This window comes from Cherax quadricarinatus, chromosome 24 (assembly GCF_038502225.1).
Source record: "Cherax quadricarinatus isolate ZL_2023a chromosome 24, ASM3850222v1, whole genome shotgun sequence".
Classification (NCBI taxonomy): Eukaryota; Metazoa; Arthropoda; class Malacostraca; order Decapoda; family Parastacidae; genus Cherax; species Cherax quadricarinatus.
In genome coordinates, this window is record NC_091315.1 from 9,630,171 (window position 1) to 9,646,160 (window position 15,990).

A 15,990-nucleotide genomic window follows, 5' to 3' on the forward strand; every position below is an offset into this window, starting at 1 on the left:
CCCTTGGTAATGAAAATAACCCTCGAAGCTATAATCTAGGTGAAGTAGAGCTTGATGATACAGAATGTGAAAAGGACTTGGGAATCATGGTGAGCAGAAATCTAAAGCCAAGACAGCAGTGCCTTAGTGTGTTCAACAAGGCTAACAGATTACTAGGATTTATCTCTAGAAGTATAACTAACAGAAGTCCAAAAGTTATTTTACAGCTCTATTCATCACTAGTGAGGCCTCATTTAGATTATGCTGCTCAGTTTTGGTCTCCTTACTACAGGATGGATATAGACTCATTGGAGAGCATACAGAGAAGAATAACTAAAATGATTTACTGTGTAAGGAATTTCCCGTATGAAGATAGACTTAAAGCCTTAAATCTCCACTCTCTGGAGAGACGTAGAATGAGGGGAGATATCACTGAAGTGTATAAGTGGATGACGGGCGTAAACAAAGGAGATATTAATAAAGTACTGAGGGTGTCGAACCAGGTAAGAACCAGAAATAATGGATTTAATTTAGATTTAGAAAGGATATAGGTAAGTACTGGTTTTCTAACAGAGTTGTGGATGCGTGGAACAGTCTTCCCAGTAGGATGATCGAGGCTAGGACCATGGGTAGCTTTAAAAAGAGATTGGACAAATATATGAGTGGGAGGGGCTGGGTTTGATTGGTGTCATTGGGTACGGGAGTAAATTCTTGAGTAGCTTAGGGTAGAGGTCATTTTGATAAGGACCTGCCTTGTATGGGCCAATAGGCATTCTGCAGTGTTCCTCCATTCTTATGTTCTTATGTCTCTGGCCCCCTAGACTACTCCCTCTGCAGACTTCTTTGCCCTTCCCCAATCTTCATGACTTTGCACTTGGTGGGGTTGAACTCCAGGAGCCAGTTTCTGGACCAGACATGCAGCCTGTCCAGATCCCTTTGTAATCCTGCCTGGTCCTCCTCCGACTGAATTCTCTTCATTAACTTCACATTGTCTGCAAATAGGGACACTTCTGAGTCTTTTCCTTCCATCATGTTCACACATGCCGCAAATAGCACAGATCCTAGGATTGACCCCTGTGGAACCTGACACCTCGTCAGGACTCTGTTGCCTTCCTGTCAGGTATTTTCTGATCCATTGTAGTGCCTTCTCTGTTATACCTGCCTGGTCCTATAGTTTTTTCCCTAATCTCTTGTGCAGAACTGTGTCAAAAACCTTTTTAAAGTCCAAGAAAATGCAGTTTACCCACCCCTCTCTTGTCTTACTGCTGCCACCCTGTCATAGAACTCCAGTAGGTTTGTGACACAGGATTTCCCATCCCTGAAACTGTGTTGGGTGTCGTTGATAAGGTGCTCCACCACTCTTCGCCTGATAATCTTCTCCATGACTTAACATACTATACATGTCAGTGACACTGGTCTATAGTTTAATGCTCTGTGTCTATCTCTTTTTTTAAAAATTGAGATTACATTTACTGTCTTCCATACCTCAGGTAGTCGCCCTGTTTTGACGAGTTGAAGATTGTTATTAGTGGCACTCATAGCGCCTCTGCTCCCTCTCTCAGGACCCATGGAGAGATGTTATCCGGCCCCATCGCCTTTGAGGTATCTAGCTCGCTTAGCAGCCTCTTTACTTCTTCCTCAGTTGTATGTATTGTGTCCAACACATGATGGTGTACCCTACCTTTCCGCCTTTCTGGAGTCCCTTCTGTCTCCTCTGTGAATACTTCTTTGAATCTCATGTTGAGCTCCTCACATATTTCTCGGTCGTTTCTTGTGATCTCTCCTCCTTCCTTCCTCAGCCTGATTACTTGGTCCTTGACTGTTGTTTTCTTCCTGATGTAGCTATACAACAGCTTTGGGTCAGACTTGGCTTTCGCTGCTGTGTCATTTTCGTACTGTCGTTCGGTCTCCCTTCCTACCTGAGCATATTCGTTTCTGCCTCTACAACTGCTCTCCTTACTCTCCTGGGTCCTTTGCCTCCTTTACTTCTTCCATTCTCTAGCACACTTGGTTTTGGCCTCTCTAAACCTTTGGGTGAACCAAGAGCTCGTCCTGGCCTTCTCATTATTTCTGTTACCCTTGGATACAAAACTTTTCTCTGCTTCCTTCCATATTGTAATGTATGTCTGGTACCCAACTGCCCACTCTGAATCCCATCCCTAGCAAATGTGTCTTTGCTACTATAGAAATGGTCCCAGTTGTCGATAAATGGTACCGTAATGTTCTTGCAGTGTTTGTTCAGCCAGCAATTGACAGCAATTGCCCTGGACAGCCATTCACTACCATCTCCCTTGCCACATATTACAGGGCGTCCTCCTTTCCTGATTATGTATATTGCTGCCCTATACCTGCTAGCCAAATTCTCACTTCTACACTTGCCAACATCGTCGCCTCCAGTGCTAAGTAAATCTTCTGTCTCCTACTTCTAGCCTTCAACCAGAAAGTCCTAGATATGCACCTAATCTGACCGTCCCCCAACAAGTACAATGTAGATGGATGGTTCAGAGAACCGACATGTTGATAAATTAGACACATGTGCAACTCTTGGGTATCTTTATTGAGGAAACGTTTCGCCACACAGTGGCTTCATCAGTCCATACGTAGGAGAAACTTGAAGAACAGGAGGAGAATGAGGTAATCAGTCCCTCAACCTTGAGTCGATGTGTTCAGTCCATCTACTCAAGATTGATGGACTGAACACATCGACTCAAGGTTGAGGGACTGATTACCTCATTCTCCTCCTGTTCTTCAAGTTTCTCCTGTGTATGGACTGATGAAGCCACTGTGTGGCGAAACGTTTCCTCAATAAAGATACCCAAGAGTTGCACATGTGTCTAATTTATCAAGTACAATGTACGTACCTTCCCTAGTGCAGTGTGTTATGTCATTCCAAGTAATAAACGCACATTCATCAGGCAGCATTAAGAACGAACTGGAGGTTTCCACAGCAGTCTCATGGATCTTCATCATTTCCACTTCACCATCCTTCTTCTTGATCCTCAGCTTCCTTCCTTTCTGTCTAACAAATACCCAGCTTCTTTTGTTGCCCTAATGATTCACAATAGAAAGATTCCTATGAATCCCTTTCTTTTCCTCAGTCAATCGCCGTATCTCTCGCCTGGCTTTCTCGAACTCTTTAATTTGCTGGGAAAGCTGCTGTATGGAGGACATTGTTGTGTACTAACGGACCTCTTCAAGGCAGGCGAAACTGATGAACTGTAAAATGTACAGAGAATCTCCACAGCTTCTAAAAACTCAGCCAAGCACCTAAATTACTGGGAATACGTGAAATCCCTAGAACTGTACTTCTTAGAACGTAGGCGCGAAAGATACATCATAATCTACATCTGGAAGATATTGGTTGGATTAAAACCAAACCTACTCACCGAAATTACTATTTATGAACACAAGAGGGTTGGCTGATGGTGGAGAATACCTCCAGTGAACAACAGGGAAAGGATGAATGCACTAAGACCGTAGTCAGTAAGTGTTAAGGAGCCACGACTCTTCAACACCCTGCCTCCATGCGAAATGGAAATTACAACAAACCCGTAGCTCTCTTCAAGAGGGAACTCGACAGATTCTCAAACAATTCCTGATCAACAGAGTTGTGTCGCATAAGTGAGGGCGCTAGCACTAACAGCTTCATAGATCAGACCAACAACCAGGAGGTCTGGCCCCAGACCAGGGCGGTAATCTCAGGAAGCCACTCCAGGTAAACACTCCACCACCAACTCTCCACCACTCGCCTCCCACTCTACACCTCAACCTGCACACCACTGGCCACTCTACATTCGACCTCTCACTCTATATCCCACAGACCACTCTTCACCACTCGCCACCCACTCTACACCCCTCGCCGCCCACTCTACACCCCTCGCCGACCACTCTACACACTACTGTCCACTTTACATTCCACCACACACTCTACATCCCACCACACACTCTACATCCCACCACACACACTACATCCCACCACACACTCTACATCCCACCACACACTCTACATCCCACCACACACTCTACATCCCACCACACACTCTACATCCCACCACCCACTCTACATCCCACCACACACTCTACAACCCACCACCCACTCTACATCCCACCACACACTCTACATCCCACCACCCACTCTACATCCCACCACACACTCTACAACCCACCACCCACTCTACAACCCACCACCCACTCTACATCCCACCACACACTCTACACCCCACTACCCACTCAACACCCCCACTCATTTAACACCCCCACCAACTCAAAAACCCCACCCACTCTACATTCCACTTCACACCCAACTGCCCCTCTACACCCCACTGCCATCTCTACACCCTACTTCTTATTCTGCATCCCACAGCTTGTTATACATCCCACCGCTTGTTATACATCCCACCGCTTGTTATACATCCCACCGCTTGTTATGCATCCCACCGCTTGTTATACATCCCACCGCTTGTTATACATCCCACCGCTTGTTATACATCCCACCGCTTGTTATACATCCCACCGCTTGTTATACATCCCACCGCTTGTTATACATCCCACCGCTTGTTATACATCCCACCGCCTGTTATACATCCCACCGCTTGTTATACATCCCACCGCTTGTTATACATCCCACCGCTTGTTATGCATCCCACCGCTTTTTATACATCCCACCGCTTGTTATACATCCCACCGCCTGTTATACATCCCACCGCTTGTTATACATCCCACCGCTTGTTATACATCCCACCGCCTGTTATACATCCAGTCGCCCACTTATCAACTTCTCAGTATTATCGTATTCACATTCTACACCTCACTGCCAGCATAAGCTCATCTGTACCTTCCTGGTGGCTTGATCTAACATTACTCTCTACACCTAACTCTCAAACATTCTAAGAAACGATTGTCGTATTCCTGTGCAGCTTGATAATGCACTCAACGGGCGAAACGTCGATATAGAGATTTGTTCTGTCTTATATTTTCTGACTTGTGTGTTGAAATTGCTCTTCTTATAAGAAAGTAATTAACGATTCTGAGGATGGTTGTTACTAATATATTCTAGTCAGGGAAGAGCATCATGGGTAGACGCTTGGCTAGACACTCGCTGCTAGGCAGCGCACTCTAGGATAGGTCATGATATGTGATTGACTTCCTAAGACACACTACCTATATTTACAGAGTATATTCTTTGGTAATGTCTAACTAACACTGGGGCCAAGCAATCCCACCCTCGACAATGTCAAAATTATATACAAGAACTTGACGTCATCGAAGATGACAAGTTGACTTGGTCTTGTGGCATTATTATCAAACTTCTCACAGCCTTGAATGACTCTTACAAGTTCGGCAATCTTCATGAATAGAATAATAATCAAACTCAACGAACAAGCTGCCTTTTCATCGATATCTGCTTTATTAACAAGGAAATCATCAGTACATGCATGTCTATGAGACACATATACAGTAGATTAGGAATTGGAAAGGAACATCAAACACATAATTCCCAAATTCCGTTGAAACACAACACTTGCCGAGGTGGTCGTCAGAAGTCCTACCTCACGCTCCTTCTACTTGCTCGACAAGACAATGCCACACATCAATATATTCACCTCTTCATCCACTATCAAGACAATCTTCCTTGCATGATGAGTTACATAACGAACATCAAGGAACGTCGTAGTCGCTCAAGGATATTATCAAACCGAGAAAAATTCTATTTTTATTATGTCCAGTCAGTTATGTGCACGCTACTACCCCATGATCAAGTGACAGTGAGGTTTCAACCCACGTTCCAGTGTCCTCCACCGTGCCAGGCATTCCTGCCATCATGTCTCGCCCTCAACCTTCTCCAAAATGTTTGGTCTACCCTTCCTTCTCCAGGAACTTCAAGTACTAACCACTCGACGACTTGCATCTCTTTCAGGAAGCACATTCATTGTTGTTATCCGTCACACGAGTGACGACCATCACACCAGGTGAGTGACGACCATCACACCAGGTGAGTGACGACCATCACACCAGGTGAGTGACGACCATCACACCAGGTGAGTGACGACCATCACACCAGGTGAGTGACGACCATCACACCAGGTGAGTGACGACCATCGCACCAGCCGTGTGGTAACCATCACACCAGCCGTGTGGCAACCATCACACCAGCCGTGTGGTAACCATCACACCAGCCGTGTGGCAACCATCACACCAGCCTTGTGGCAACCATCACACCAGCCGTGTGGCAACCATCACACCAGCCGTGTGGTAACCATCACATCAGCCTTGTGGCAACCATCACACCAGCCGTGTGGTAACCATCACACCAGCCGTGTGGCAACCATCACACCAGCCGTGTGGTAACCATCACATCAGCCTTGTGACTACCATCACACCCTCCGTGTGACATCACACCCTCCGTGTGACAACATCACACCCTCCGTGTGACATCACACCAGCCGTGTGGGAACATCACACTAGCCATGTGACATCACACCAGCCGTGTGGCAACCATCACACCCTCCGTGTGACATCACACCAGCCGTGTGGCAACATCACACCAGCCGTGTGACATCACACCCTCCGTGTGACATCACACCAGCCGTGTGACATCACACCAGCCGTGTGACATCACACCAGCCGTGTGGCAACATCACACCAGCCGTGTGGCAACCATCACACCAGCCGTGTGGCAACATCACACCAGCCGTGTGGCAACATCACACCAGCCGTGTGGCAACCATCACACCAGCCGTGTGGCAACATCACACCAGCCGTGTGGCAACCATCACACCAGCCGTGTGGTAACATCACACCAGCCGTGTGGCAACCATCACACCAGCCGTGGGGCAAGCATCACACCAGCCGTGTGACATCACACCAGCCGTATGGCAAGCATCACACCAGCCGTGTGGTAACATCACACCAGCCGTGGGGCAAGCATCACACCAGCCGTATGGCAAGCATCACACCAGCCGTGTGGCAACCATCACACCAGCCGTGGGGCAAGCATCACACCAGCCGTGTGACATCACACCAGCCGTGTGGCAAGCATCACACCAGCCGTGTGACATCACACCAGCCGTGTGACATCACACCAGCCGTGTGACATCACACCAGCCGTGTGGCAACCATCACACCAGGTGGTGAGTGGCAGCATTCACACAACGTGAGTGTAACATTCTAGATGAATACCTGGAGTATACCTGGAGAAGGCGGCATGGTCCGTGACCAGGCCTCACGGTGGATCAGGGTCTGATCAACCAGGTTAATACTGCTGGCCTCACGCAAACCGACGTACGATATACATGCATCATGTCCTCGTCATTAAGCAGCTAGACTAGCAGCATACAAAATATAAATAAACTGCCCAACTTCTGTAATTAATAACTGGTAAAGATTCTTTACGAAGTCAGTCAAGACTCTTGTTTTGACGAACTTCGAAGGAACTATAGTTGTTTTATCCTACCGATATTTGAGGTTCAACAGCCTTATTAGACTCTCGAAAGGCTTTGATAAGACAGATTCCTCCTTATGGAATGAAAAGATAAAAAATCGATAACATAAGACCCAATTTTATTAATATGTAGAACTAGTGTAGAATATAGAACACTTAAATATAAAATTAATCCTTCCTTAAGCAAGGAATGAAAAATGAAATATATATAAATAATTTTTGACTCAAAGCTAATATGTACACAACAATTGATTTAAATGGTGTGCCGGTGCTCTGGGCATGTAGTTCTAAATGGTGGTATTGAACACCGAACCGCTGTTGATGTTGAGGGCAGGGAAGGGGAGGGGGGGGGGGCCAAAGGTGGACGTGACTGTTGTGACACTTGAAGTAAGTAGAGTGAGACTCCAACGTGAGTAAGGATCCTCAAGAACCCAGGTACTGGGATCCACTGAAAATTACGACTCTTCCAAAGTAGTAGTCTCCAGTCGTGAACCACCATGGAATTTTGGTGGAGTGATAACTGGAGAATGGTTGTAAGGTGGTGTAGAACTGATTGAGTGTGAGTTACGAGTGGAAGGGGACCAGTTTAGGTACAGATGCCAGATTAATTCTAAGATCTGGACAAGATCTAAGCTGCCTCTTAGATCTCGCCTGTGTCGGATGACCCGAGTCGACAATCAGTGCTAAAATACAGAAACAGAAAATTACAAACCCTTCGAGAAATCACTCACGTGATAGGTGTACTGCCTTTAAAAGAAGTGGTGAGGACAAGAAATGATTACGTTACACTACTAAGTCCAAATCAGGTCATGATGAATTCAGCAGAATATAACGTAAACAGAAGTGAAGCTCTTGTTGAAACCAAATTAACCAATACACATAATATATTTACTGAACAGGAGTGGATTGAATTCTTGCAGACTTATGGGAACCGAAAGTCACGCGACTGTCAACTGGTGGGAGGGACACACGTCAACTCCCACTTGGTGGAGAAGGGGGAGGGTTAAGAGTAACGATGTCCACACCACACAGAACAAACATACTACCCAACAAACTACCACCACCACCCATTTATACTTCCACTCCTACCTAATGAACTTCCCCCCACAAACATAAATGAGCTAAAAACATAAGACAAATAATACAAAACATGAAATTTTCGTATTAGCCATTAACGAAGACATTAGCAACATAATACTAGACGATAGATAAAATATAAATAATATTCATGGCGTCATTTTTCAGCGGACTCTACACCCACAAAAAAAAAAAAAAAACTTACACATATAGGTGAGTACCCACACTCATATATACAAACAAGCACTAACACATACATATACAGTAAAAAAATACAAATACACACACACATTCACAAACAAACACACCCAATGCGTGAATGACATGACGGTAGGGATAGATTCAGAGGTCTCCCTGTTTGCAGAAGATGTGAAGCTAATGCGAAGAATTCACTCGGATGAGGATCAGGTAGGACTACAAAGGGATCTGGACAGGAATCAAACCTGGTCTTGCAACTGACTTCTGGAGTTTAACCCCACCAAGTGCAAAGTTATAAAGATTTGGGAAGGTCAAAAAAGACCGCAGAGTTCAGGCTAAGGGGCCAAAGACTGTGAACCTCACTCAGGGTAAAAGATCTTAGGGCGAATATCATACCGAGCATATCTCCTGAGGCGCACATCAACCAAGGAACTGTTGCAGCATATGGGCGCCCAGCAAACCTAAGAATAGCGTTTCGGCACCTTTTAAGGAATCGTTCAGGACTCTGTACACCGTGTACGTCAGGTCCATATTGGTGTATGCAGCACCAGTTTGGAACCCACACCTAGTCAAGCACGTCAAGAAATTAGAGAAAGGGTTTGCAACAAGACTAGTCCCGGAGTTAAGGCGCATATCCTACGAGGAGAGGTTACGGGAAATCGACCTAACGACACTGGAGGACAGGAGAGATAGCGGGGGGGCATGATAATGACATATTAAATACTGAGTGGAATTGACATGGTGGATTGGACCAGAATGTTTCAGAGATGGGACACACCAACAAGGAGTCACAGCTGGAAGTTGAACACTCAATTGAGTGACAGGGATGTAAGGAAGTTTCTCGTCAGTTATAGAGTTGTCAGGAAGTGAAGCAATCTGGAAACTGATGTGGTGGAGGCAAGGTTCATACATAGCGTTCAGAAGAAGTTTGATAAGTTCATGCAGAAGGGAGGGAGTGGACCTAGTAGCGACCAGCGAAGAGGCGGAGCCAGGAGCTATGAATCAACCTCTGCAACTACAACTAGGTGAGTACACACACACACACACACACACACACACACACACACACACACACACACACACACACACACACACACACACACACACACACACACACACACTAATTTTGTGTATATTAATGTGAAGGAGGTAGAGCGCTGGTCAAGTGCTTGGGGGAACAAGACTCAGTCAGGATCGCTCCATTAAAGGGGAAGTCAGTTTTAATGTCTTGGATCAAGAGCTCCTGACTGTCAGCCTTGAAACTCCACCTCTGCCACCACACATGAAACATTGTGCTCAGACGAATGAGAATAAGAGTAAAAAATTATATAAAATAAAATTTCAGTATATTTAAACTCTGAATTAGAGCAGATTTTCAGTCACATCAGACAGACGATCTATCAATCAGAGAGAGAGAGAGAGAGAGACTTGTGTAAAGAAAAAATTTGGGATAGAGTAAGAAATTATTTTGTGATAGAGTGTCACTGAAGCCAAGTCTTAAAATACCGGATAAGAAAAACTACATTTCATTTTACATTTATTGGTTTTTCAATAAATACAATAACTCATTGTATTATGGGAACAAAAATATCAGCATAACAAAGATTTAATGTACAAGACTTCATAATGCGAGTCTCAGTTTATCCACGTAAATGTAACTTGTACAAAAATTATAACCCGAGTAGTATGTGTACATTTATGACGCCATCAAGTTATGAGAATGAAAGCCTTATCTAAGACTAGAAAGCTCGTGGCTAATATGGAAGCCCAGTCAGGCTTCCATGTCTGCCGCGCCTCACTGTTTGAGAGTAACTGTGTTAAGAGCATCAGTTAGTAGACATACCTGCTCTTAGTTAAGAGCATCAGTTAGTAGACATACCTGCTCATAAAATTTTGCTTCATATTAAACACAAGTTATATAAGTAATTCATTAATTAACAGTCTTGAAATACGGAAGATGGCTTCCTGATGACTCAGTTCAGCCGTGAAAGATCGTCTTTATGTTGGAAACAGTCACGACATTAACTATTGCCGGCTTTTCCGAAGCCTTTCCTTTTTAATTTTTATCCGCCCTGCCCTGGGTCGAGCCCCAACTCTACGTTTGGTCCGGATCACTTCCATGCTTCTGACACCAAATTTCTCTGACGAACTCTTCTCGTCGATGTCTGAGTCATCCCAAATCAGTATTTCCTGCAGGAAAATGCATAACGATTTTTAAAATGAAAATGATAAATGATAACTAAAATTTCATTCTTACCTGTATAGGTAAACCAAGATGCATAAAGAAGGAAATTTAGCCAGATTTATTACAAGTTGAGTGAGTTAATATCTTATAAAAAGTCGAAATAACACACATCAAACACGTAGATTTCACTGAAAAACCATAAAAATGATCCTGACCAGGTATTTTGATCTTGTTAACTTCGATGTTTCGTCCTCTTTACTAAAATTCCTCATGAAAACAGCTCATATAAGTCTGGATAATTAAAGATTTGATTTACTGGTTTAGATCTACGACTTACCCCAACATGGCCGCCACCTGCGAAGGCTTAACTAAATTCTGTCGTCTGTGGTTGTCGCCTCGAAATTTGTATATTCCTTGTATTCGCTACCATGGAACTTAAACGTGCCAGCAAACCTGTGGTTCTTCCATGCTGCTCTGCCTGAATTAATCGCCTGGTCATGCATCACTTTTTCGCTGTCTGATGGGTTAGGAGCTGGTTAGCTTGACTTCTCTCGACCGTCTCATTTTAATCAATAAAAAAATGCTTCACTGTTTTCTACTTAATCTGAATTCTCTGGGTTACAAACATGGACAAAGTTATTTAAGCTCTAAACCTGTAAGGCTGAGAACCTCCTGGAAAAAGACTATAAAACCAGCTAAACAATCCTAACTTAAATTGGCAAAGACAATATATTTTTATGTTTAAATAGTTGAGTTATCTGGAGTATACCTGGAGAGAGCTCGGAGGTCAACGCCCCCGCGGCCCGGTCTGTGACCAGGCTTCATGTTATGTAGGAGATGCAGAACAAATAATGCTAAAGAATCTGAAACCCTTTTGTAAGATACAAAATGTAGACATAACCTAAGTCATCGTTCGCCGGTATCTGTGTCGTGGGCCAAAACGACATGGGTTCGAATCCTCAGCTAGTCGCAGTGTTGTTATTGATTCAATACCACTCGTTCGTGGTTACAATAATATATATATATATATATATATATATATAATATATATATATATATATATATATATATATATATATATATATATATATATATATATATATATATATATATATATATATATATATATATATATATATATATATATATATATATAAACACACGTATATACACAGTGTGTGTGTATGTGTGTGGATGAATGTAGTGTGTGAGGATGTGTAAGTGTTTGAGACTGTGTACGTGTATATGTGTTTGAAAGTGTGTGTGTGTGTGTGTGTGTGTGTGTGTGTGTGTGTGTGTGTGTGTGTGTGTGTGTGTGTGTGTGTGTGTGTGTGTGTGTCTGTGTGTTTGAATGTGTGTATACTCCCTTAATTGTGGTTGCATGGTTCGAATCTTAGTTCCTGGTCCTCGGGTGTGTGTGTTGGTAACAAATTACAGTATAGTTATTACCCACATTACCTTGGCTGGTCTGGTGTCATCATGATTTCCTGGAAGTAAATTCTCCACATTTGTTGTTCCAGGGTCATCTGTGAAAGACAGTGTTGTGTTTACATCTTCATGCTCTCCACAATGTTCTTGTTGAAATAATCATTAGTATCAGCTATAGGCCCGTAAAATCATTCATTAAAAAATTTCATCAACAAATAATTTAACAGACACATGATAACTGTGGTTATCATGTCTCTATTAAATTATTTGCATGTGTGTCTAATTTATCGACATGATAACTACTTACAAAATACTCAACGCTCCTGATGGAGAGAAAAATTATAATATTACCAAGAGGCAGAAAATGGTCATCGACATTAGTTACAAATGTTTCCTTGTACCTGACAGAAGACGGTTACACGGCGACACAGAAGCTAAAGAACATATGAGTCACAAGGATATTAGGAAATATTTCTTCAGCTTCAGAGTAATTAGGAAATGGTGTGGCTTAGAATAGATATGAGAAGGCCAACTAAGCAAGAAATGGATGAACTTAGTAATATACGATGCAGTTTCCTGGCATCAGTACAACTTAAAAAATGTGATAAAGATAATTACGAGATTGAGAAGGTATTGGTATGGAAGAGACAGCGAGCAGCAGCACCGCCACTGTCATCCAGGTTAGGTAGCCAGTCATCACGGTACCTGATACCTGAAAGATAACACACAACCCTCAGCAGTTACTGATGTTTACACATATACTGGAAATCATATTAGTGTTGGAAAAGTATATTAAAAGTCTAGCAAATAAACCATATTCCTGAGTGTCTTAAACATGTGCATAAGCTACATAAACCTACACCATCTAGCATATACACACACATATACATAAGAAAAATGAAAAGGAATACATGCCTAAAAGTACGCTCACACACACACACACACACCAGGGGCCAGGAGCTGAGTATCGACCCCTGCAACCACAATTAGGTGAGTACACACACTACTGGGTAAAAGAGAAAGAACAGAAAAAAAAACAAGCGAACAGACTGTTCTCTTCTACATTGCTCTACGACATATTTTAACACACCAACAAGATAACCATGTAAAGATAACGGGGAAAGTACTACAATAGGTCCCACGATACGTAAACAGACAAAACTTAACAGTAATTGTAAACCATAAACTGACAATGTTTCGCCCGTACAACAAATAAAAAACCTGTTGCACAGGCGAAACATTTTCTGAATAAACTTTCCAATTACTTTTGTTATGTCTTTAACATCTACTGCCTTTATGTCTTTAACATCTAACTTTGGTACTGTAACGCTAAAGATTAGACGAAATATGATAATGTACAGTGTGATGGACGGAGAGATTATACTGGGATGGAGACATGACCAGTGAGGACTGAACATGAGTCATTTCTAAAAGCATTATAACTGTCACGTCACATTAGATACATTCCTATTTTTCTCTGATCGTTGATTAAGTAAATCTGAAAATAAAAGTAACGAAAATAAATTAACAAATATAATTTAGTGAATACCTAGTCTGTTCCGAGTTAAACTTTTGTAGTTAATGTAATCTTTTCAAAGGAAAGTAACTGTTATTACTGGTCTATGTAAGATTTAATTTGTATATTTTAATTAAACAAAATAGGTTATAAATTTCTAATAATAATAATAATAATTATTATTATTATTATTATTATTACCAAAGAAAGCGCTAAGCCGATAAGGGTCATACAGTTGGTAGAATTACCGACAATATGTAAAGTAAAAGGACACAAGTGCAACCAATGCGACATCTACCGCGGCAACGCTTCGCTCCCCAGGAGCTTTATCAAGCCATTGTAATGGCTTGATAAAGCTCCTGGAGAGCGAAACGCTGCCACAACAAATGCCACACTAGTTGCACTTGTGTCCTTTTACTTTACAAGGGTCATACAGCAGATTTATAGGGAAATATTACAAACTACTTCTTCAGATCAGTTTCAAACCATCAGTTTAGGTGTACCTTACGTAGAATTAAGTTTTAATAGGTATTCTTAGATTCTTTCTTAATGAATAATAACGAATAATGAATAATAATGAATAATAGCGAGAATTTAAAATGTTTTGGAATTTTGTTGCTTGTTCAGAAAGACACACGCACAGTTTAAAACATTTTTTGAGGCAACGTTTCTGTACAAGCTGCGTCTTTATTTGTTCAAAACACAACAAGGTCAGGAGACAACCCTCATCTTTTAAATAAAAGAGTAAAAGTCGGTAAGGTCCGAAGACCTCCAGATTGGTGCCTTAAATTGCGGTCAAACGTTTTCTTAATAGTATTTTGAACTGTACGTATATCTTTATATATCTTTATATATTTGTATAAGTCAAGGGCCAGAGAACCCAACGAAGGAAGGAATATCACCTCGAATGAGAAGTGAATTAGTATAAATACTTAGCAGTTTTACAAGTTATTTTGTTGAAAGATAGAGAAAAATGAAAAATGCCTGCAGAATCACTTCATGAAAAAAACCTGTGAATAACTGTTACTGCAAGCTTGTGTCCTGACTCACACATAGAAGGAATATAATCGGTAACACAAGCTAAGCTCGCAAACATAAATAACAGAAATATTCAAGAACTTAGATAAATGTTTATGCAAAATATGCTTTGCCTCATTTATGTGACAAATTTTCGAGTCAACATGACTGGAGGTGTAACCCTCATCTATTCGAGAGTGAAACTAGAGAAAGTCCTAAGTTAGACCCCCAGGACGACTGCCTCATCTATTTACAAAGAGTGAGAGAGTTGGGAAGTTTGTCAATGGAAGAGCGAATTACTAATGGGAATAAAATTACTGTGTAAAATGCTCAGGGATATAGGCAGAGTAAATGAATAAAGGATATTTGTCGGATAAGAAACGAGTACACGATTGACGGATAATATTTCAAATGAGGGAAACGGATATTAAGCAGACTTTTAACCATATTATTACCAAATTAGTGGAGTGAGTTGAACATTGACACAGTAAATAGGAGAATCATAGCTTTTAACTTACCCTAGGCCAGACAACCGCTAACCACAGACGCTGGCCGTAGCTGACAGACGCTCACTCCAAACTACTCTCGACGTGGATTACTAACCGATGATACCCGAGACAATCCTTAAATAGAGAGAAATGCAGTAGCGACCAGATTGAGCCGGTACTGAACCTGGCAGGCTGTGAGTGCCTATTTCCTGGTGCATTACAAAAAAGAAATAGTCACCGCCCAACCACCAAGGGTATGTGCTTGAAAGGAGTATGTTTCTCAGTGCATATACACAGAGCTTCCTGCAAACCTATCTAAGGGTTTAAAGTCTTCTTTACTGGTGGTAGACAGGTAATAAGCAGTCTTAATGACTAATGCGTAGCCAATAAACTTTAAACGTGATAACCCTACCCAGCCCTCTTCTGCATTATAGTCATCTGGATACTAATGACTTTATACTAGCATAGAGAACATAATTTCATTGTCGGTATTGACGTCACACATTCAGCAAGTATTGATGTCACACACTGCAAATATTGACACACACAGCAAGAATTGATCCAACACACTGCCTTTATTGATGTCACTTACTGTTAGTACTGATCCCACAAACTGGTAGTATTGATGTGATGCACTGCCAGTATACATGAAATCTTGCCA

General features: G+C 42.2%; 1 protein-coding gene across 2 annotated transcripts in view; it reads right to left on the minus strand.

The window, feature by feature from the left end:
* Nucleotides 1-10,225: 10,225 nt before the first annotated feature.
* Nucleotides 10,226-15,990, minus strand: part of LOC128690806 (uncharacterized) — a 42,842-nt gene continuing 37,077 nt past the window's right edge. Inside the window, exons 2-5 of one of the 2 annotated variants that reach the window (XM_070088161.1) lie at nt 15,360-15,464; nt 12,927-13,020; nt 12,339-12,406; nt 10,229-10,885 (exon numbers count right to left, since the gene is read on the minus strand). In XM_070088161.1, the coding sequence (XP_069944262.1) occupies nt 10,721-10,885; nt 12,339-12,406; nt 12,927-13,005 (312 nt within the window). In that variant the 5' untranslated portion in view covers nt 13,006-13,020; nt 15,360-15,464 and the 3' untranslated portion in view covers nt 10,229-10,720. Of the gene's footprint in view, nt 10,886-12,338; nt 12,407-12,926; nt 13,021-15,359; nt 15,465-15,990 lie in introns of both variants that reach the window. The other variant, XM_053779529.2, reaches the window with a different exon arrangement.